The sequence below is a fragment of the Symsagittifera roscoffensis genome, chromosome 4 (assembly GCF_963678635.1).
Source record: "Symsagittifera roscoffensis chromosome 4, txSymRosc1.1, whole genome shotgun sequence".
Lineage (NCBI taxonomy): Eukaryota > Metazoa > Xenacoelomorpha > Acoela > Convolutidae > Symsagittifera > Symsagittifera roscoffensis.
Window position 1 is genome coordinate 61,951,044 of NC_087065.1, and position 21,342 is coordinate 61,972,385.

At 33.2% G+C, this 21,342-nt stretch overlaps 2 protein-coding genes across 2 annotated transcripts; both read right to left on the reverse strand.

The window, feature by feature from the left end:
- Positions 1-1,438: 1,438 nt before the first annotated feature.
- On the reverse strand, positions 1,439-7,119 carry LOC134844020 (uncharacterized). The gene is made up of 4 exons (XM_063860470.1): positions 6,266-7,119; positions 5,545-6,195; positions 5,027-5,158; positions 1,439-1,808 (listed from the first exon to the last, which is right to left on the reverse strand). Exons 1-4 carry the CDS (start codon positions 6,587-6,589, stop codon positions 1,581-1,583), a joined length of 1,335 nt encoding a protein of 444 aa, XP_063716540.1. The 5' UTR covers positions 6,590-7,119; the 3' UTR covers positions 1,439-1,580.
- A 1,881-nt stretch (positions 7,120-9,000) lies between these two features.
- LOC134844978 (uncharacterized) lies at positions 9,001-11,032 on the reverse strand. The gene is made up of 3 exons (XM_063861804.1): positions 10,264-11,032; positions 9,543-10,193; positions 9,001-9,156 (listed from the first exon to the last, which is right to left on the reverse strand). The coding sequence occupies exons 1-3, from the start codon at positions 10,585-10,587 to the stop codon at positions 9,001-9,003; spliced, it is 1,131 nt and encodes a 376-aa protein (XP_063717874.1). The 5' UTR covers positions 10,588-11,032.
- Between the last annotated feature and the right edge of the window lie 10,310 nt (positions 11,033-21,342).

Below are 21,342 nucleotides of genomic sequence, written 5' to 3' on the forward strand. Positions count from 1 at the left end.
AATCAGCCCAACTAATCTGCTGTGGCGTGCTCGGGAGTTTTTTTGAAAACATTTTTATGCCTATTTTTTAGTTTTGCAATTCAAATTGTTCAGTTCTGGGACACAGCCAAATTTTTTAAAAAAAGCTGGTTTAAATGACGTTTTGGGTTTTAATCGGAAAATTTATATCAATAATTTCTGACACAAATAGTTATCGAAAAAAATTCTGTAAAATTTTTGTCGAAAGGTCACCTTTTGTAAAAATTGTCCATCAGTAGAAAGGCGCAGGGGGTGCTAAATGTAAATATGAAATAAACACAGAGGCAAAACTGAAGATTCCAAAAACAGATAAAAGCTGGGGTAACCGGTTGCTGTGCAAGTAGCCCAAAAATTTCCGAGCACGTTCATCAAAAAACTACACAAAATCTGTTTTTAGCGGCGTTTTTTTGTGCGTGATGGGATGAAAGGACTATAATAACGCTTAAACGTTAGTGAATTAGATACTAGATAGTCGACAACAGTTTTTGTTTTTTTCGCAAAACACTTATTCTATTTTTGTACAAAAACTTTTTTTATCAAAGAAACACTAAAAAACTTCCAAATCTAGTTTTGCTGGAGTAAAACTAAAATTTTCATTTCTTAAATTGCTTTATTCTCACTCGAAATTAAACTAAAACACAAGAAGTCAAAGTCGCTCAAATCATTACTGAAAAGGCTTGAATATTATGTATTGCGCACCCATTCTGGTAATATTTTTCATTCCTGAATTTGCGTTAAAAAAATTTTAAACTCACGCGTAGACAAAGGCATTACCCATTTTCAATGGCCAAATGAGTTATAAAATTGCAGTAACATATCTGAATTTTAAGCATTCGGCTTGTATACAATCTATTTTTAAGTTTGTACAAGATTCACTTTTATATACCAGTAGGTTTCAGAACTCGGGTGAAATGCGAACTATTTTGAGCGCTTCTTTGTGCGAGTTTGATCGGAAAAATGGTACCCGTATAATCACAATTAAGCGTAGTTACGTTCATTAATTTTCTTTACTTAAGTTATTTAAGTTGTCTGAAAATTGTACTGGAATTACTTTCCTGTTTCAGTATTGCCCTGCATCCCATTATGATACTACTAAATAACCTCTTGAAGAATTTGCTATTTTTTCCAGATTTTTTTGTTAGTCCATAAAAAACTTGATGCAAGTTAAAAAATCCAAACAACTTAATTTTTAAAATTATTTCGAACTTTCATTCAACCCTGATTTGGCTTGCAGACAACAACGAAAGCCATATGCTATCTGAAACGAGCTGTAGAAAGCCCGCGAAGCTCAGCTATGTCCTGAAATCAGGCAATTTTAGATCGCAGATTGACAAGACATTGAAATATCTAATCCTACCTGTTTAATCACCTATGTACATCTGTCGCCAAGCTTGATTTTTATCATATAATTTAACTCAGCTGACAATTCTTCAACGTTTTTGTACAATGATATAAAAATTACACCAAAACAAAGGCACTTAAAATTGCATGTGGACATTTGAAGTTTTATTAAATTTTCTAATAATTTTGGAAAATGTGGTTTAATGTTTTCTGTTAGGATTCTATTTTTGAGTCCATTTTTGAGCCAATTGGTAGTACTTAACGAGTGCAGTCACACAGTGTTGCACATTGTCTATTCTGATATCGAGTTCTCTTGAGTCTTTGCTTTCCATCACTTGGCGTCTGAAGCCGCCTTTGAATTCCCCTGATATCTCTTGGTTATCGATGACAAATTTGATTCCATTTTCAACAGTGTCCAGCATTCCTTCGGGTAATTTCGAGAATTCAACCTGTAATATGTATATTTTTCACAGTCAAATAACATGCTTCCGGGGGCAGATTTAGGGAGAGGATTTAAAAAGGGGACTCGACACACTGACTACCCAAAGGATTCCCTTTGGTTCTATTTTACATCTACTTTTGGTTGTCAAACCCTAAAAGTTTCAAAAGGTATTTTTGGCAATCGTATATACTAATTTTGAGGGGCGAGGTCCAAAACATTTCAAAAGTGCGCAAAACTTTGTTTTTCTGCTGTTTTTCTTTTCAAAAAAATTATCTGCGGCGTAGAATTTTTTAAAATAAAGTTAGGGTTTTTTTTACTGTTTTGGTAGAGCTCGGAACGGTTGACAAGTTTTTTGAAAATCCATCCTCGAGAAAATTTTAGATCCGCCACTATGCATCAGAGGTTGAAACAAAATAATGAAGAAGGTTACAATCAGTTTTGTAACATTAGAAAACTTCTATTCTCAAAGAAATTTACCACAAAGGCGCGGAGCAGAGCTTCGCATTACTTTTGCAGCAGAAATATATGCTTTCAGAAATTTTATAGCTGAATTCTTTTTGAACTCACGTATCTGTACCATTTAAAAAAAACAAATGGAAATGACTTTCAATTAGCTGGAATCAGAAAAAAGTGCATGCTGTTGAAGCTAAACTGACAAAAATTAAGCAAACAAACGATAATCTGACAATTAAATTTCTCAAACGAAAAACTTTCAATTAGCAAGAAATGGCGATCCATGTCTGGTTCAAACCTAGGACCGTTGTCGTCAAAAGCATGTGCGTTACTTATACACCAAACGGTACCACTTCGTAACTGGAGTTCAAGATACTAATAACTAAGCTGATGAACAAATGCAAATGCGTGATTGCAATACTTTACAATTCACAAAGGTAAAACATAGTCAAGAGACAGTTGGAAAATATTCAATGAACGCAAGTAAGAAAAACAAGGCTGCTAGTATATCAGGGCGAAGCCCTGGACGCCCCGACTGCACTTTAAGACCATTGAACGCTCCCCCGCACGCGCTAATGTACACTACAAAGGGATGCATTTAGAGACTTGTATCTTAACAATACGACAAATTGACTTGGTTCAATTCAATTGAAATGACTTGCCACAATAGTTTATAAGTGGTATAGGAACGCAATAAATCACGCGTTTATTATCCCAAATAGGCCAAATTAGCAATTTTCAGAACTTTAGCAATAACTTTACGAAAAGGATCACAGATGAAATATTTGTTTAATTTTGAGCTCAAAAAAACAATATCTGTTAGATAGTTTTGAAAAATTCTGTCAAAAAGACTTAATTGAAAAGCTAGCACACCAAGCAAAAATATTTCGCAGTGATATCACTAGAATTCATAGCAAGAAAACCAAGGTCGTAATTAACGAATTTTTTGGTGAACAAAAAACAGTGTGTGAGAAAAGACGAAAAAACTGAAAGACCGAAACAAAGTTCACAAGTTGCCCAGGCACTGTTTTAAAATTGATTTATTAATGTCTTCATTTTGCGTTCATTGAGTTCTGCTTTTAAATACCGAAATTAATGGCAGTTCGTTATTCTTTGTTGACTTGTAATTTCCGATAATTACGGTAAAATTAAGTAAGAAGTGAAATCTTGTCAATCAACCAGCTAGAACAAAATTTGTTTGAAATTTCAAAAAAAATATATCCCAATTTGAGAAAACTGGATCAATATATAAAATTTTTATTTCGCTGAGAAATCTAACAAGACTGCTCGTATCAGGGCGAAGCCCTGAATGTTCCGACTGCCTTTTAAGGTTTATGGAGCAGCAGTAATAACATAAAAAATGAAATGAAATAAAATAAAAGGAAAATTTTTTTTTCTAAAATTGAAAATTTTTCATGAAAATCATCCCCCCAAACGCCATATAAAGTACAAAAAGATAGATTTCGTTCCTTGTAACAAATCAATTATGGCAAATAAGCTTCGTTCAACCAATTTGAAACGATTTATAAGACGGATCTCCGCTTACGCGTTAATAGCGCGAATTATATCACGCGTTAATTGTCCCAAATTGGTCAAAATGGCCAAAACGGCAATCTTTAAACCCTCATAACTTTACGATCACAGGTGAAATGATCACAGGTGAAATATCTTTTCGAATTTAAGCGCAGGACAACAATGGCTTTCGAATGATATAAAAAAATTCCGTCAAAAATGGCTAGTTAAAAAGTCGAAATTTGTCTGAAGAAAAAAAAACCCACCCCGAGCACAAATATTCCGTTACTTTCGTATCGAAAGTCGGAACAATAATTGAGATCGGTTTTCGAAATTGGAAATCGATCACGTTTTTTGTAACTCTTACACTTTTATTTGTGATGGAAAATCTGATCAATGAAATATAGCTTCGAAATTAGAAGTTGATCACGTTTTTTGTTTGATAGGATGTTAATTACGTTTGATAGGAGGTTGATTTTGTTTGATCACATTTTTTGTTACACTTTCGCTGTTTGATTATGTCTGCTTTTCGTTCAACAAAGGAAATGAATTTGCTGAAAAAGAAAATGAAGCTCAAAATAAACCGCAAAAAATTAATTTGAGTCCAAACTGTTCCTCGAAAAAAAACTAACAAAAGTTATCAAGACTAATATGAGACTCTAAACTAAGTTCATAGACTCTTAAAGATTACTTCAAGACAGATTTTTTTTGGCAAGCTAAGCGTAAAGGGCAACTAAAATGCTATCTAGCTCTGAATGATTGCTTTTGACTAGCTTTAGGCAGATTGAAACCAAACATAAATTTTCCATCTTTATACCTTTGCGATTAACAATGTCCTTGCAACGGGGTCATAGATTTTGTCTCATTTTTATTCACATGACTTTTCTGGACTCACAGTTTACTTTATGAGCATATCAATTTCAGTTCGTTTTACGAGCTATCAATGTTTCTCGCGTCGCAAAGATATTGTCCTTTGGACCACAAAGGTAAGTTGCTCGAGTCTTGCCGGGACCTGCACTTTTTGCCAAACTGGAAATATTCTGCTTGTAAAATCAGTTTTTCGCATGATCGTGATTTTACTGGCTAATTTTTGCTAACATTTCAGCAATTTAATATATTTTAGAATGTCATATTTGATGTTTATAATGTGGATTGATTTTGCACGTAATCACAAGAAATCAAGGAATGTCAATGAAATCAAATGTGTAATTTTATATTCACTCTATACTGATATCTTCAAAAATAAATTATCAACGCCACCTGATGCATGATAGCGAGGAGACCTTCGAGACGTGTGCAGGTGGGACTGAGGCCTCCATTGGAGTCGAACGAGAACTTCACCCTCCCTTCCCCAGGCATCCTTTTCTGCTCCGATATCAGTTTAGTCGATACCTACAAATTCCAAATTGCACATACCAAAGTAGAGTTGTTTTTCTTTTCATAATTTTCTGACATTTGCATAGACATAGAACGTATAGATAGTTATAAATAAAACTTTCGAAAAACAAAGTAATTTTCTGAGTTCGCTCGAAAAACCAAAAAAACTTATATTGATGACAAATTGTTCTCTCCCACCCCCTGAATTAGCCCCTGATCGTTTCAAACTCCAATCCAAATCAAAGGCCTCAAGGGATTTAAGGAAACAAACTTGATCACCAACGAACGAACTTGCTTAGAAGTACCCGAAACCGCAAGAAAAGAAAAAATCCTAAGCCGTAGTTCTTTCCCACACTTTGACGGTGGCTAGAGAACAAAAACAAATTCGTCTGAAGCCTCACCTTGAGTGCATGTTTAATCAGCATATCTCGGTCCATGGGTCTTAGTAGATCGGACTTGAGCAGTTCTCGGGTCGCAATAAGAGCCCAATGGTCTGGCAACACCTCACCCACTGCTTGACTCTCCCGCTGCGACGCCAGATACTTCATGGCCTTCAGGGCCACTGTGAACCATTTTTCCTCGCGAGTCAACTGGTGAAACATCGTCAAACCCAAACACGCCTCTCCTGGGTAATACAACGAGATGAAACTCGTTACGGCTGAGTTTTTATCCAACTTTGAACTAAACTGTCCGCTCGGTTTTTGCATAGATTCAATAAAAGCTGCTATTTTTTCCATAGTTTCAACAGAAATTAAACTTTGGGATATTTTTTGGGCTTTCGTAAAGGCAACCAGAGACAACCCGGCTCCTCCCAATTTGGCCTCCTGGTCGTCCATTTTAGTCTCGGGGTACTTAGACCACACGGCCAGTACGTTGTCATTGTTTTTCACTGGCTCCAAACGGGAGATGAGCCAAGAGGCAGTCTTGGTGATTGCATCTTCTAATGAAGTACTGGGGAACTCTTCGTTGATTGTTGCTAGCGAGTAGATTGTCCCTGCGTGACGTAATAAGTTATAGCTCTCAGAGATATGCACATTTTTGTTCATGTTGACCTGGTCAAAACCCAAAAAAATGTCAGTATTACTACAAATTGAACTTGAAATTTAAAAGTAACGCACATACTCTGTATATGAAACTATTGTCTGATTTGATTTGCCTTAAGATGTAATCTCTCGACATCTGGATTCTCTCTGGCAGCGTGAACAGCCCAAAATCTGTCCTTATATGACCTCTACCCTTCTTTTCACCGTCACCAGGACCGTTTTCAATGTTTTTGTAAACATTGTCCTCTGATGGGTTCTGGTTGTGCTTAATCGTCTGTCCATATTTCAAGCCTTTTTTAATTTTGATATTTTTCAAGTGGTAAATCAAGTAAAAAAGGAGACAAAACAAAATAGCAAATTGAATTGCGGTTGCGTTCTTGCGGCAAAACCTACGCGTGTTCATAGTAATTTTTAAGTCTCCATTTATGCAACAGTAGCATTAGATGAATCAGAAGAAACAAAATAAAGACAAGTGGTAAAAAAAGAGCACCAACATAAATTTTAACAAGTGTTCTAAGAAGTAAAAAAGCAGCGTTTTCGTTGCGTAACTGATAAATCAAATGTCAGCTGATGACTTCAGCTTTTGGATTAGTTCCACTTCACTCGTGTTGTTCCAGCCGAATGACCGACATTTAAAACACATAAACTGGTTGGTTCAACGTTTTTTCACTCTAACATATTGAAAAAAAAAATGAATAAAAGGACAAAAAGAATGTAAGGCCTGGTATGCTTTAGTTTACTTACAAGCTAGCAAATGTGTGCTTCTTAAAAATATAAATGATGCGAAGAATAAATAGTGCTTGCATAACTAATGCTGAAATGGTTTAACTTCAAATTGTTGAGCGACGCTATAATAAAAATTGAACATAACAAATATTGCGAATCTTAATTAAACAATTTGGTGTAAAATAAGGTATAAAATTTCTCTATTGTATACGAGTTGAATAGTTTTTCTACAGATAATGTTTTGAAATGTTCTTAAGCTATTAGATTGGGTCATTCTTTAATCGTTTGAGTTGAACAAAACGTATACAGGTTGAATTGAAACGCTCTAACGTATTTTGCTAATGTTGGTGTTCTTTGCTTTGAACTAATCTTCTTAATCTATTCTATTTTCACACTTTCAATGCAACATTAAGCTCTGTTTTCATTTATGCTGGAATGGTTTACAATTTTTTTTGTGAAAAAAATGATCTTTCCAATCATCTTCAATAAATTCCGAGGCGTGCTAGTTGTCGACAAAAATTATAAAGTTTTTGTTGAGTGTCCCGAAAAATATTCCTACCTAACAGGCAGGCCCATTGAATCATTTCAATTAAAAAGCAAAACACATCTTTTTAAGGGATACAACAGACTGTTTTTAAGGGATAATCAGTTCGAACTATGCGCGTTGAATCATCAGATATTTTTTTATTTTCATTCCGACTTTCCAAGAAAGCAATGTAAATATAAGCTTTGGGTTTTTTATTCAGACCAATTTCGTAAAAAAATTCCATTTGGCGGGTCAATTCCTGGATCTTTGTGAGCCCCGCCGGCGCGCACACCACTTAACTAATCTGACACTGTGGTCGCTCTAAACCAATTTGAAACGATTTATAAGACGGATCTCCGCTTACGCGTTAATAGCGCGAATTATATCACGCGTTAATTGTCCCAAATTGGTCAAAATGGCCAAAACGGCAATCTTTAAACCCTCATAACTTTACGATCACAGGTGAAATGATCACAGGTGAAATATCTTTTCGAATTTAAGCGCAGGACAACAATGGCTTTCGAATGATATAAAAAAATTCCGTCAAAAATGGCTAGTTAAAAAGTCGAAATTTGTCTGAAGAAAAAAAAAACCCACCCCGAGCACAAATATTCCGTTACTTTCGTATCGAAAGTCGGAACAATAATTGAGATCGGTTTTCGAAATTGGAAATCGATCACGTTTTTTGTAACTCTTACACTTTTATTTGTGATGGAAAATCTGATCAATGAAATATAGCTTCAAAATTAGAAGTTGATCACGTTTTTTGTTTGATAGGATGTTAATTACGTTTGATAGGAGGTTGATTTTGTTTGATCACATTTTTTGTTACACTTTTGCTGTTTGATTATGTCTGCTTTTCGTTCAACAAAGGAAATGAATTTGCTGAAAAAGAAAAAGAAGCTCAAAATAAACCGCAAAAAATTAATTTGAGTCCAAACTGTTCCTCGAAAAAAAACTAACAAAAGTTATCAAGACTAATATGAGACTCTAAACTAAGTTCATAGACTCTTAAAGATTACTTCAAGACAGATTTTTTTTGGCAAGCTCAGCGTAAAGGGCAACTAAAATGCTATCTAGCTCTGAATGATTGCTTTTGACTAGCTTTAGGCAGATTGAAACCAAACATAAATTTTCCATCTTTATACCGTTGCGATTAACAATGTCCTTGCAACGGGGTCATAGATTTTGTCTCATTTTTATTCACATGACTTTTCTGGACTCACAGTTTACTTTATGAGCATATCAATTTCAGTTCGTTTTACGAGCTATCAATGTTTCTCGCGTCGCAAAGGTATTGTCCTTTGGACCACAAAGGTAAGTTGCTCGAGTCTTGCCGGGACCTGCACTTTTTGCCAAACTGGAAATATTCTGCTTGTAAAATCAGTTTTTCGCATGATCGTGATTTTACTGGCTAATTTTTGCTAACATTTCAGCAATTTAATATATTTTAGAATGTCATATTTGATGTTTATTGATTGATTTTGCACGTAATCACAAGAAATCAAGGAATGTCAATGAAATCAAATGTGTAATTTTATATTCACTCTATACTGATATCTTCAAAAATAAATTATCAACGCCACCTGATGCATGATAGCGAGGAGACCTTCGAGACGTGTGCAGGTGGGACTGAGGCCTCCATTGGAGTCGAACGAGAACTTCACCCTCCCTTCCCCAGGCATCCTTTTCTGCTCCGATATCAGTTTAGTCGATACCTACAAATTCCAAATTGCACATACCAAAGTAGAGTTGTTTTTCTTTTCATAATTTTCTGACATTTGCATAGACATAGAACGTATAGATAGTTATAAATAAAACTTTCGAAAAACAAAGTAATTTTCTGAGTTCGCTCGAAAAACCAAAAAAACTTATATTGATGACAAATTGTTCTCTCCCACCCCCTGAATTAGCCCCTGATCGTTTCAAACTCCAATCCAAATCAAAGGCCTCAAGGGATTTAAGGAAACAAACTTGATCACCAACGAACGAACTTGCTTAGAAGTACCCGAAACCGCAAGAAAAGAAAAAATCCTAAGCCGTAGTTCTTTCCCACACTTTGACGGTGGCTAGAGAACAAAAACAAATTCGTCTGAAGCCTCACCTTGAGTGCATGTTTAATCAGCATATCTCGGTCCACGGGTCTTAGTAGATCGGACTTGAGCAGTTCTCTGGTCGCAATAAGAGCCCAATGGTCTGGCAACACCTCACCCACTGCTTGACTCTCCCGCTGCGACGCCAGATACTTCATGGCCTTCAGGGCCACTGTGAACCATTTTTCCTCGCGAGTCAACTGGTGAAACATCGTCAAACCCAAACACGCCTCTCCTGGGTAATACAACGAGATGAAACTCGTTACGGCTGAGTTTTTATCCAACTTTGAACTAAACTGTCCGCTCGGTTTTTGCATAGATTCAATAAAAGCTGCTATTTTTTCCATAGTTTCAACAGAAATTAAACTTTGGGATATTTTTTGGGCTTTCGTAAAGGCAACCAGAGACAACCCGGCTCCTCCCAATTTGGCCTCCTGGTCGTCCATTTTAGTCTCGGGGTACTTAGACCACACGGCCAGTACGTTGTCATTGTTTTTCACTGGCTCCAAACGGGAGATGAGCCAAGAGGCAGTCTTGGTGATTGCATCTTCTAATGAAGTACTGGGGAACTCTTCGTTGATTGTTGCTAGCGAGTAGATTGTCCCTGCGTGACGTAATAAGTTATAGCTCTCAGAGATATGCACATTTTTGTTCATGTTGACCTGGTCAAAACCCAAAAAAATGTCAGTATTACTACAAATTGAACTTGAAATTTAAAAGTAACGCACATACTCTGTATATGAAACTATTGTCTGATTTGATTTGCCTTAAGATGTAATCTGTCGACATCTGGATTCTCTCTGGCAGCGTGAACAGCCCAAAATCTGTCCTTATATGACCTCTACCCTTCTTTTCACCGTCACCAGGACCGTTTTCAATGTTTTTGTAAACATTGTCCTCTGATGGGTTCTGGTTGTGCTTAATCGTCTGTCCATATTTCAAGTCTTTTTTAATTTTGATATTTTTCAAGTGGTAAATCAAGTAAAAAAGGAGACAAAACAAAATAGCAAATTGAATTGCGGTTGCGTTCTTGCGGCAAAACCTACGCGTGTTCATAGTAATTTTTAAGTCTCCATTTATGCAACAGTAGCATTAGATGAATCAGAAGAAACAAAATAAAGACAAGTGGTAAAAAAAGAGCACCAACATAAATTTTAACAAGTGTTCTAAGAAGTAAAAAAGCAGCGTTTTCGTTGCGTAACTGATAAATCAAATGTCAGCTGATGACTTCGGCTTTTGGATTAATTCCACTTCACTCGTGTTGTTCCAGCCGAATGACCGACATTTAAAACACATAAACTGGTTGGTTCAACGTTTTTTCACTCTAACATATTGAAAAAAAAAATGAATAAAAGGACAAAAAGAATGTAAGGCCTGGTATGCTTTAGTTTACTTACAAGCTAGCAAATCTCTGCTTCTTAAAAATATAAATGATGCGAAGAATAAATAGTGCTTGCATAACTAATGCTGAAATGGTTTAACTTCAAATTGTTGAGCGACGCTATAATAAAAATTGAACATAACAAATATTGCGAATCTTAATTAAACAATTTGGTGTAAAATAAGGTATAAAATTTCTCTATTGTATACGAGTTGAATAGTTTTTCTACAGATAATGTTTTGAAATGTTCTTAAGCTATTAGATTGGGTCATTCTTTAATCGTTTGAGTTGAACAAAACGTATACAGGTTGAATTGAAACGCTCTAACGTATTTTGCTAATGTTGGTGTTCTTTGCTTTGAACTAATCTTCTTAATCTATTCTATTTTCACACTTTCAATGCAACATTAAGCTCTGTTTTCATTTATGCTGGAATGGTTTACAATTTTTTTTGTGAAAAAAATGATCTTTCCAATCATCTTCAATAAATTCCGAGGCGTGCTAGTTGTCGACAAAAATTATAAAGTTTTTGTTGAGTGTCCCGAAAAATATTCCTACCTAACAGGCAGGCCCATTGAATCATTTCAATTAAAAAGCAAAACACATCTTTTTAAGGGATACAACAGACTGTTTTTAAGGGATAATCAGTTCGAACTATGCGCGTTGAATCATCAGATATTTTTTTATTTTCATTCCGACTTTCCAAGAAAGCAATGTAAATATAAGCTTTGGGTTTTTTATTCAGACCAATTTCGTAAAAAAATTCCATTTGGCGGGTCAATTCCTGGATCTTTGTGAGCCCCGCCGGCGCGCACACCACTTAACTAATCTGACACTGTGGTCGCTCTAAAACGAGTCTAATTTAACTACTACTTTAGATCTTACAAGCTGAATTGCTGTTGCGCATTTTGTATGCGTGTCAAAAAATACGACACTCCACAATCGTTCCAAATAGGTTTGCGGCAAGCCAATGGATTGTATAATTTACTTATACGAAACAATTTTAAGCATTTCAAAATTGGATATTATCAGCCTAAAGTTCATAGTTTGTCTAAATTGATCTTGTTATACTTTATGTCAAAATTATTTTTAAAAAATATCAAAAACAATCAGTAGAAAATAATAGCGAGTTCCGGCGACTATGAAAAATGCACAACATGTTCAATCCAAGATTTTACAACAAAAAAAATGAAACGATCTGTTTATTATAATATATCTACTACACAATTTTTCTATGAGTAATCTTTGTAATCATTTAAAATTCTTGAGCTAATATTTTGGGTCGTATTCAAAAGCTTGCGTTGAATAAAAACCATTTAATTTGAGTTGAAAGCTCTGAGACACTTTACCAATGACACTCTTTACTGTTTGAGTTATAATGTTCTTTTTTGTTTTTGTTCCGGTTTTCGAAAAAATGCTAAATTATTTATTTTGGTTTTTTTTTCTATTCAGAACAGTTTTTTAAAAAAATAAATTTTCCAATTGGGTGATTAGTTTCTATATCTCCATAAGCCAGCCACGCGAGCTAATCTGACGCTATGGTCACTCTAAAATGAGTTTACTAACCTGCTCGATTAATACTTAGATGCTAAATTGCTGCAAAGCTATTCATTTATGCGTCTCGAAATATATCGCACTACGAAATCATTTCAACTTGAATTGAGTAAGCTAATTAGTGGTATCAGTTACATATACGAAACAACTTTCAACACTTTGATTTTATAAGCCAAAAATAATACTTTGTCAAAATTGATTTAACGAAAACCGATTGAAGACCAAAATAAAGTGCAGTCGGAACATTCGGAGCCTTGCCCAATAAGAGCAGGCCTATTAAATTTTAATCAATGTTTTTTCCGTTTTTCACTAAACTATTGATAAAAGCCTGGAAAACTTTTTAGCTGGTTTCTACGGAAAAGCACAGAAAAGCTTGATCACTAATAATAAATCAAAATATAAAAAAACTGCAAATTATAACTTATGTTATTACTATTATGATTCTATATTTAATTTTTTAAAATTTTTTAAGATGTTATATTGGGTGATTCTTTAAGATTTTTAATTGAACAAAATTTATGATTTTTGAATTGGTTAGCGCTATATGCATTTTTTTTTGTTTTGTCTATCTTATTCGAATTATTACATGCTCAATGCAATGCTAAGCTCTGTTTTCACGGAAAGTAGAATAGTTGAAAAAAAATTTTTAACGAAAAACAGTCTTAGATTCCGCTAAAAATCAGTAGATTTAACATTGTCGACGGGTATCCCGAGAAAATAATCCTACCCAACAGGCAGGCCAAATCAATCGTTTCAATTTAAAAACAACTCACATCTTCTCAAGGAATACAAAAAATCCAAAATAAGTTAAATCTTTGCGGGTTCAATTATTATGACTGTCAAAGAAAACTATGAAAACATCTGATTCGGTTTTTCTATTCAAACTAATTTTTCCTTTGGGAAATTCATTAATTTATCACCGTGAGCCTGGCAGGCGCGCTCACCAGTATTCTAACCTAACGCTATGGCTGCTCTGTAAGTGTTTAACTAAAAGGCTTGATTATTACTATGATATTGAAATATTGTACGGCAGTTTGTTTATGCGAGTCGAAAAATGGGCGCGCTCACCACTATTCTAACCTAATGCTATAGTTGCTCTGTGAAGTATCTAAAAAAATTGCTTGCTTACTACTTAGATGCTCAAATGTTATACGAAAATTTGAATATGCGTGTCGAAAAATGTCAACATTCAAAACTGTTCAAAATTGAATTGAGGAAAATTAATGTTTCGTCTTATTAATATTTACGAAACAAAATTTATTTTTTTAAATTTGTTATTATTACCCTAAACAGGTAGTTTGTCAATATTGACCTTGAGAAAAATTATTGGAGACCAGTTAAAGGACAGTCGGATTATTCAGAACTTTGCCTCAATGAGAGCAGTCGTGTCGTTCTTTGTCTCAGTGTTATTGCGACTAAAACTTTGATAAGAATCTTCAAAAAATTAACCCGCAAATTTCAAAAAACTACTGACATTATTTTTTAAAGTAGTGTTTTAAGACCTTTTCACCTATTATATTGCGTAATTTGTTAAATCGTTTGAACTGAACAAAACATACAAACTTGCTTTGAAACGCTCTAACGTTTTTTTTTCTAATGGTACGCTTTGCATGGTTTATATCTTAAACTGTAATACTCTTTCATTGTCACGCCAAGGAAGTTTAATAAATTGTTTTAGTAGATTTTTTTAAATAGCTCCATTAAATACTGTGGCATCTAGTTTTTGACAAAAATCAGTAGAGTTCACAATGTTGATGGTTGTTCTGAGAAGTATTTCTACCAGACAGGCAGGCTCAAAAAATCAATTCAATTCAAAAGCAACTCACAGTTTTTAAGGAAACTAAAAGATTAATTTTAAGGGATACAAGAAATTGCAAAATCAAATTAAAATAGACGGTTTGAATTTTCATGTTCTGTTCAATTTTGTTACACTTTCGGAAAAAGTTATGAATATAAAAGATTATTGTTTTTTTTTAAAAATACCAGTTTCGAAAAGAGCACTTTCAATATCGGAGGATTCTTGTATTTTGAATTGAAACGCTCTAACGCATATTGTTTATATCATTTTCCCCTTTTCTCTCTTCTAAACATTAAGACACTTTCAATGCAAAGCTATGCTCTATCTTCACGCATTGTAAAAAGGTTTAAAAATTTATCTTTGTGGAAAAATTTGTATTTCCATCATCAATAAAATCAAGGCATCCTGAGTTTCGACAGTAACCAATAGAGATTTACTTTTGTTACTGGTTGTCCCGAGAAGATATTCCTACTAACCAGGCAGGTGAAGCAACGCGCAGCTTTTTAAAAGTTACAAACAAATGCTTTTGGAGGATACAAAATCATCAAAATTAGCTCAAACTTTGCTGTTTGAATTATCAAGTTTTATTTGTCTTATTCCAGTTTTCAAAAAGTAATAATTAATTTATATGGTTTGGTTTCTTTCTATTCAGGTCAATTTTAAAAAGATTATTTTTCTAATGGGGTAACGATTTTTACATCTACAGAAACCAGACAGGCGCGCAAAGCATTATACTAAGCTGACGCTATGGTTGCCTTAAAATAAGTTTAACTACACTGCTAGTTTGATACCTAGAACTATATGCTGAATTGCTGCAACGCTATTCATTTAAACTTGTTGAATCATCGTGCACTACAAAATGTTTCAACTTGAATTGCGTAAGTTTCTTGATCCTATAATTTATATATACGAAACAAGTTCCAGCACTTCAAAGTTTGATATTATCAGTCTAAAACTATTAATTTGCCAAAATTGATTTGACCAAAAACTATTGGAGACCAGATAAAGGACAATTCTCAATAAGAGCAGTCCTGTCATACTTAATTTCATTCTAAATTAATTTATAATATTAAATATTATAATATATTAAATTAATGATACGAATCTGGAAAATTATATAGCCGAATTCTATGGAAAAAGCACAGAATAGTTTGAGCATAAACAATAATTCAAAAAAGAAAAGAAAACCGCTGGTTGTAAGATACCTTCCTTTAGCATTATTGTTTTATAATTCTTGTTTTATAATATGTTTGAAGAGAAGAAAACTTGATTATTTTGAATTTATTATCTATAACGCATTTCGGTTCTGATTTTTTTTTGCTTTTTCTATCTTCTTCAGACTAACAAACTTTCTAGGCTATGCTACGCTCTCTTTTCACGTAAAACGGAATGGTTGAAAAGATATGGACAACAATTAGTCTTAGATTTCAACAAAAAATCATTAGATAAAACATTGTTAATGAATGTCCCGAGAAAAAATTCCTGCATAATAGAAAAGCCTAATAAATCATTTCAATATATGTGAAACGCACAGCTTCTTAGGTGATAAAAAAAATTGTTCAAATCATGCGGGTTGCAAAATCATGTATGATTCGTTTTTTTCTTCGACTTTTGAAAAAAATGATGCGCGTATATGCTTTCAGCTTTTTTATTTGGGTTGTTTGGGAACCTATTCCGATGAGTCCCACCGAGCGTGCACACCACTATTTTTTTCTGACACTATAATTTCTATGAAACGAGTCTAATTAAAATGCTCGATCAAAATTAAGATGCTATATTCTATGGAAAAAGCTCAGAATAGTTTGACCATAAACAATATTTCAAAAATGAAAAGAAAAACCGCTGGTTGTAAGATACCTTCTTTTAGCATTATTGTTTTATAATATTTTATAATTTATGTTCCGATTTTCGAAAAAAAATGATGAAGTTGTGTATTTTCTTTTTTTTTCTATTCAGATCAATTTTGAAAATAGTGGGATCGATTTCTTTGCTTTCGTAAACCAGCCAGCCGCGCACACCATATATCAGCCAAGTTAATAGTTTGTCAAAATTGATTTGACCAAAACCAATTGGAGACCAAATAAAGGGCAGTCGAAACATTCAACGTGTTACCCCAATAAGAGCAGGCTTGTTATATATTTTAATTCAATGGTTTTTTCGCTAAACTATTGATAAAAGTCTGAAAAAAAGACCATAATAAATACAACAAGATATAGAAAAAAAGCTGCTGATTACGATTATTTTACTAACATTATGATTATATAATTAAAATGTTAGTTTCATTAAGCGAAACAAATTTAACTACACTGCTAGTTTGATACCTAGAACTATATGCTGAATTGCTGCAACGCTATTCATTTAAACTTGTTGAATCATCGTGCACTACAAAATGTTTAAACTTGAATTGCGAAAGCTCTTGATCCTATAATTTATAAATACGAAACAAGTTCCAGCACTTCAAAGTTTGATATTATCAGTCTAAAACTATTAATTTGCCAAAATTGATTTGACCAAAAACTATTGGAGACCAGATAAAGGACAATTCTCAATAAGAGCAGTCCTGTCATACTTAATTTCATTCTATTTTAATTTATAATATTAAATATTATAATATATTAAATTATTGATACGAATCTGGAAAATTATATAGCCGAATTCTATTGAAAAAACACAGAATAGTTTGACCATAAACAATATTTCAAAAATGAAAAGAAAAATCGCTGGTTGTAAGATACCTTCTTTTAGCATTGTTGTTTTATAATTCTTGTTTTATAATATTTTATAATTTATGTTCCGATTTTCGAAAAAAAATGATGAAGTTGTGTATTTTCTTTTTTTTTCTATTCAGATCAATTTTGAAAATTGTGGGATCGATTTCTTTGCTTTCTTAAACCAGCCAGCCGCGCACACCATATATATCAGCCAAGTTAATAGTTTGTCAAAATTGGTTTGACCAAAACCAATTGGAGACCAAATAAAGGGCAGTCAAAACATTCAACGTTTTACCCCAATAAGGGCAGGCTTGTTATATGTTTTAATTCAATGGTTTTTTCATTAAACCATTGATAAGAGTCTGAAAAAAGACCATAAATAACACAACAAAATATTTAGAAAAAAAGCTGCTGATTACGATTATTTTACTAACATTATGATTATATAATTAAAATGTTAGTTTCATTAAGCAAAACAAATTTAACTACACTGCTAGTTTGATACCTAGAACTATATTCTGAATTGCTGCAACGCTATTCATTTAAACTTGTTGAATCATCGTGCACTACAAAATGTTTAAACTTGAATTGCGAAAGCTCTTGATCCTATAACTTATAAATACGAAACAAGTTCCAGCACTTCAAAGTTTGATATTATCAATCTAAAACTATTAATTTGCCAAAATTGATTTGACCAAAAACTATTGGAGACCAGATAAAGGACAATTCTCAATAAGAGCAGTCCTGTCATACTTAATTTCATTCTATTTTAATTTATAATATTAAATATTATAATATATTAAATTATTGATACGAATCTGGAAAATTATATAGCCGAATTCTATGGAAAAAACACAGAATAATTTGACCATAAACAATAATTCAAAAATGAAAAAAAAAATGCTGGTTGTAAGATACCTTCTTTTAGCATTATTGTTTTATAATTCTTGTTTTATAATATGTTTGAAGAGAAGAAAACTTGATTATTTTGAATTTATTATCTATAACGCATTTCGGTTCTGATTTTTTTTTGCTTTTTCTATCTTCTTCAGACTAACAAACTTTCTAGGCTATGCTACGCTCTCTTTTCACGTAAAACGGAATGGTTGAAAAGATATGGACAACAATTAGTCTTAGATTTCAACAAAAATCATTAGTTAAAACATTGTTAATGAATGTCCCGAGAAAAAATTCCTGCATAATAGAAAAGCCTAATAAGTCATTTCAATATATGTGAAACGCACAGCTTCTTAGGTGATAAAAAAAATTGTTCAAATGATGCGGGTTGCAAAATCATGTATGATTCATTTTTTTTTCTTCGACTTTTGAAAAAAATGATGCGTGTATATGCTTTCAGCTTTTTTATTTGGGTTGTTTGGGAACCTATTCCAATGAGTCCCACCGAGCGTGCACACCACAATTTTTTTCTGACACTATAGTTTCTCTGAAACGAGTCTAATTAAAATGCTCGATCAAAATTAAGATGCTATATTGCTGTAACGCAAGTTTTTATGTGTTCTAAAAATTGGAAACCTATTCCGATGAGTCCCACCGAGCGCGGTCAGCACTATATTATTCTGACACTGTGGTTTCTCTAAAACGAGTCTAATTAAAACGCTTGATCAAAATTCAGATGCTACATTGCTGTAACGCAAGTTGTTCATGTGTTCCAAAAATTGCCGCACTACAAAAATGATCTGTATCTTGGTGAAAAACAACCATTCATCATTTATAAAACTCATGGCGTCCTGGATTTCGACATAAATCAATAGATTTAGTTTTGATACAAGATGTCCGGAGAAAACTTTTTTACTAACCAGGCACGCCCAAAAACAATCCAATGTAGAAGTAACGCACAGCTTTTTAAGGGTTACAAATTACAAAGGAAAATTTTTAAGGGATGCAAAAATCTTCAAAACTAGTGCAAACTTTGCTGTTTGAACTATAAAAAAAACCTTTCGTTTTTGTTCCGATTTTCGAAAAAAAATGATGAAGTTGTGTATTTTCTTTTTTTTTCTATTCAGATCAATTTTGAAAATAGTGGGATCGATTTCTTTGCTTTCGTAAACCAGCCAGCCGCGCACACCATATATCAGCCAAGTTAATAGTTTGTCAAAATTGGTTTGACCAAAACCAATTGGAGACCAAATAAAGGGCAGTCAAAACATTCAACGTTTTACCCCAATAAGGGCAGGCTTGTTATATGTTTTAATTCAATGGTTTTTTCATTAAACTATTGATAAGAGTCTGAAAAAAGACCATAAGTAACACAACAAAATATTTAGAAAAAAAGCTGCTGATTACGATTATTTTACTAACATTATGATTATATAATTAAAATGTTAGTTTCATTAAGCGAAACAAATTTAACTACACTGCTAGTTTGATACCTAGAACTATATGCTGAATTGCTGCAACGCTATTCATTTAAACTTGTTGAATCATCGTGCACTACAAAATGTTTAAACTTGAATTGCGAAAGCTCTTGATCCTATAATTTATAAATACGAAACAAGTTCCAGCACTTCAAAGTTTGATATTATCAGTCTAAAACTATTAATTTGCCAAAATTGATTTGACCAAAAACTATTGGAGACCAGATAAAGGACAATTCTCAATAAGAGCAGTCCTGTCATACTTAATTTCATTCTATTTTAATTTATAATATTAAATATTATAATATATTAAATTATTGATACGAATCTGGAAAATTATATAGCCGAATTCTATGGAAAAAACACAGAATAATTTGACCATAAACAATAATTCAAAAATGAAAAAAAAATGCTGGTTGTAAGATACCTTCTTTTAGCAGTATTGTTTTATAATTCTTGTTTTATAATATGTTTGAAGAGAAGAAAACTTGATTATTTTGAATTTATTATCTATAACGCATTTCGGTTCTGATTTTTTTTTGCTTTTTCTATCTTCTTCAGACTAACAAACTTTCTAGGCTATGCTACGCTCTCTTTTCACGTAAAACGGAATGGTTGAAAAGATATGGACAACAATTAGTCTTAGATTTCAACAAAAATCATTAGTTAAAACATTGTTAATGAATGTCCCGAGAAAAAATTCCTGCATAATAGAAAAGCCTAATAAGTCATTTCAATATATGTGAAACGCACAGCTTCTTAGGTGATAAAAAAAATTGTTCAAATGATGCGGGTTGCAAAATCATGTATGATTCATTTTTTTTTCTTCGACTTTTGAAAAAAATGATGCGTGTATATGCTTTCAGCTTTTTTATTTGGGTTGTTTGGGAACCTATTCCAATGAGTCCCACCGAGCGTGCACACCACAATTTTTTTCTGACACTATAGTTTCTCTGAAACGAGTCTAATTAAAATGCTCGATCAAAATTAAGATGCGATATTGCTGTAACGCAAGTTTTTATGTGTTCTAAAAATTGGGAACCTATTCCGATGAGTCCCACCGAGCGCGGTCAGCACTATATTATTCTGACACTGTGGTTTCTCTAAAACGAGTCTAATTAAAACGCTTGATCAAAATTCAGATGCTACATTGCTGTAACGCAAGTTGTTCATGTGTTCCAAAAATTGCCGCACTACAAAAATGATCTGTATCTTGGTGAAAAACAATCATTCATCATTTATAAAACTCATGGCGTCCTGGATTTCGACATAAATCAATAGATTTACTTTTGATACAAGATGTCCGGAGAAAACTTTTTTACTAACCAGGCACGCCCAAAAACAATCCAATGTAGAAGTAACGCACAGCTTTTTAAGGGTTACAAATTACAAAGGAAAATTTTTAAGGGATGCAAAAATCTTCAAAACTAGTGCAAACTTTGCTGTTTGAACTATAAAAAAAACCTTTCGTTTTTGTTCCGATTTTCGAAAAAAAATGATGAAGTTGTGTATTTTCTTTTTTTTTCTATTCAGATCAATTTTGAAAATAGTGGGATCGATTTCTTTGCTTTCGTAAACCAGCCAGCCGCGCACACCATATATCAGCCAAGTTAATAGTTTGTCAAAATTGGTTTGACCAAAACCAATTGGAGACCAAATAAAGGGCAGCCGAAACATTCAACTTTTTACCCCAAAAAGAGCAGGCTTGTTATATATTTTAATTCAATGGTTTTTTCGCTAAACTTTTGACAAAGGTCTGAAAAAAGACCATAAAGAATACAGAAGAAATAGAAAAAAAGCTGCTGATTACGATTATTTTACTAACATTATGATTATATAATTAAAATGTTAGTTTCATTAAGCAAAACAAATTTAACTACACTGCTAGTTTGATACCTAGAACTATATGCTGAATTGCTGCAACGCCATTCATTTAAAATTGTTGAATCATCGTGCACTACAAAATGTTTCAACTTGAATTGCGTAAATTTCT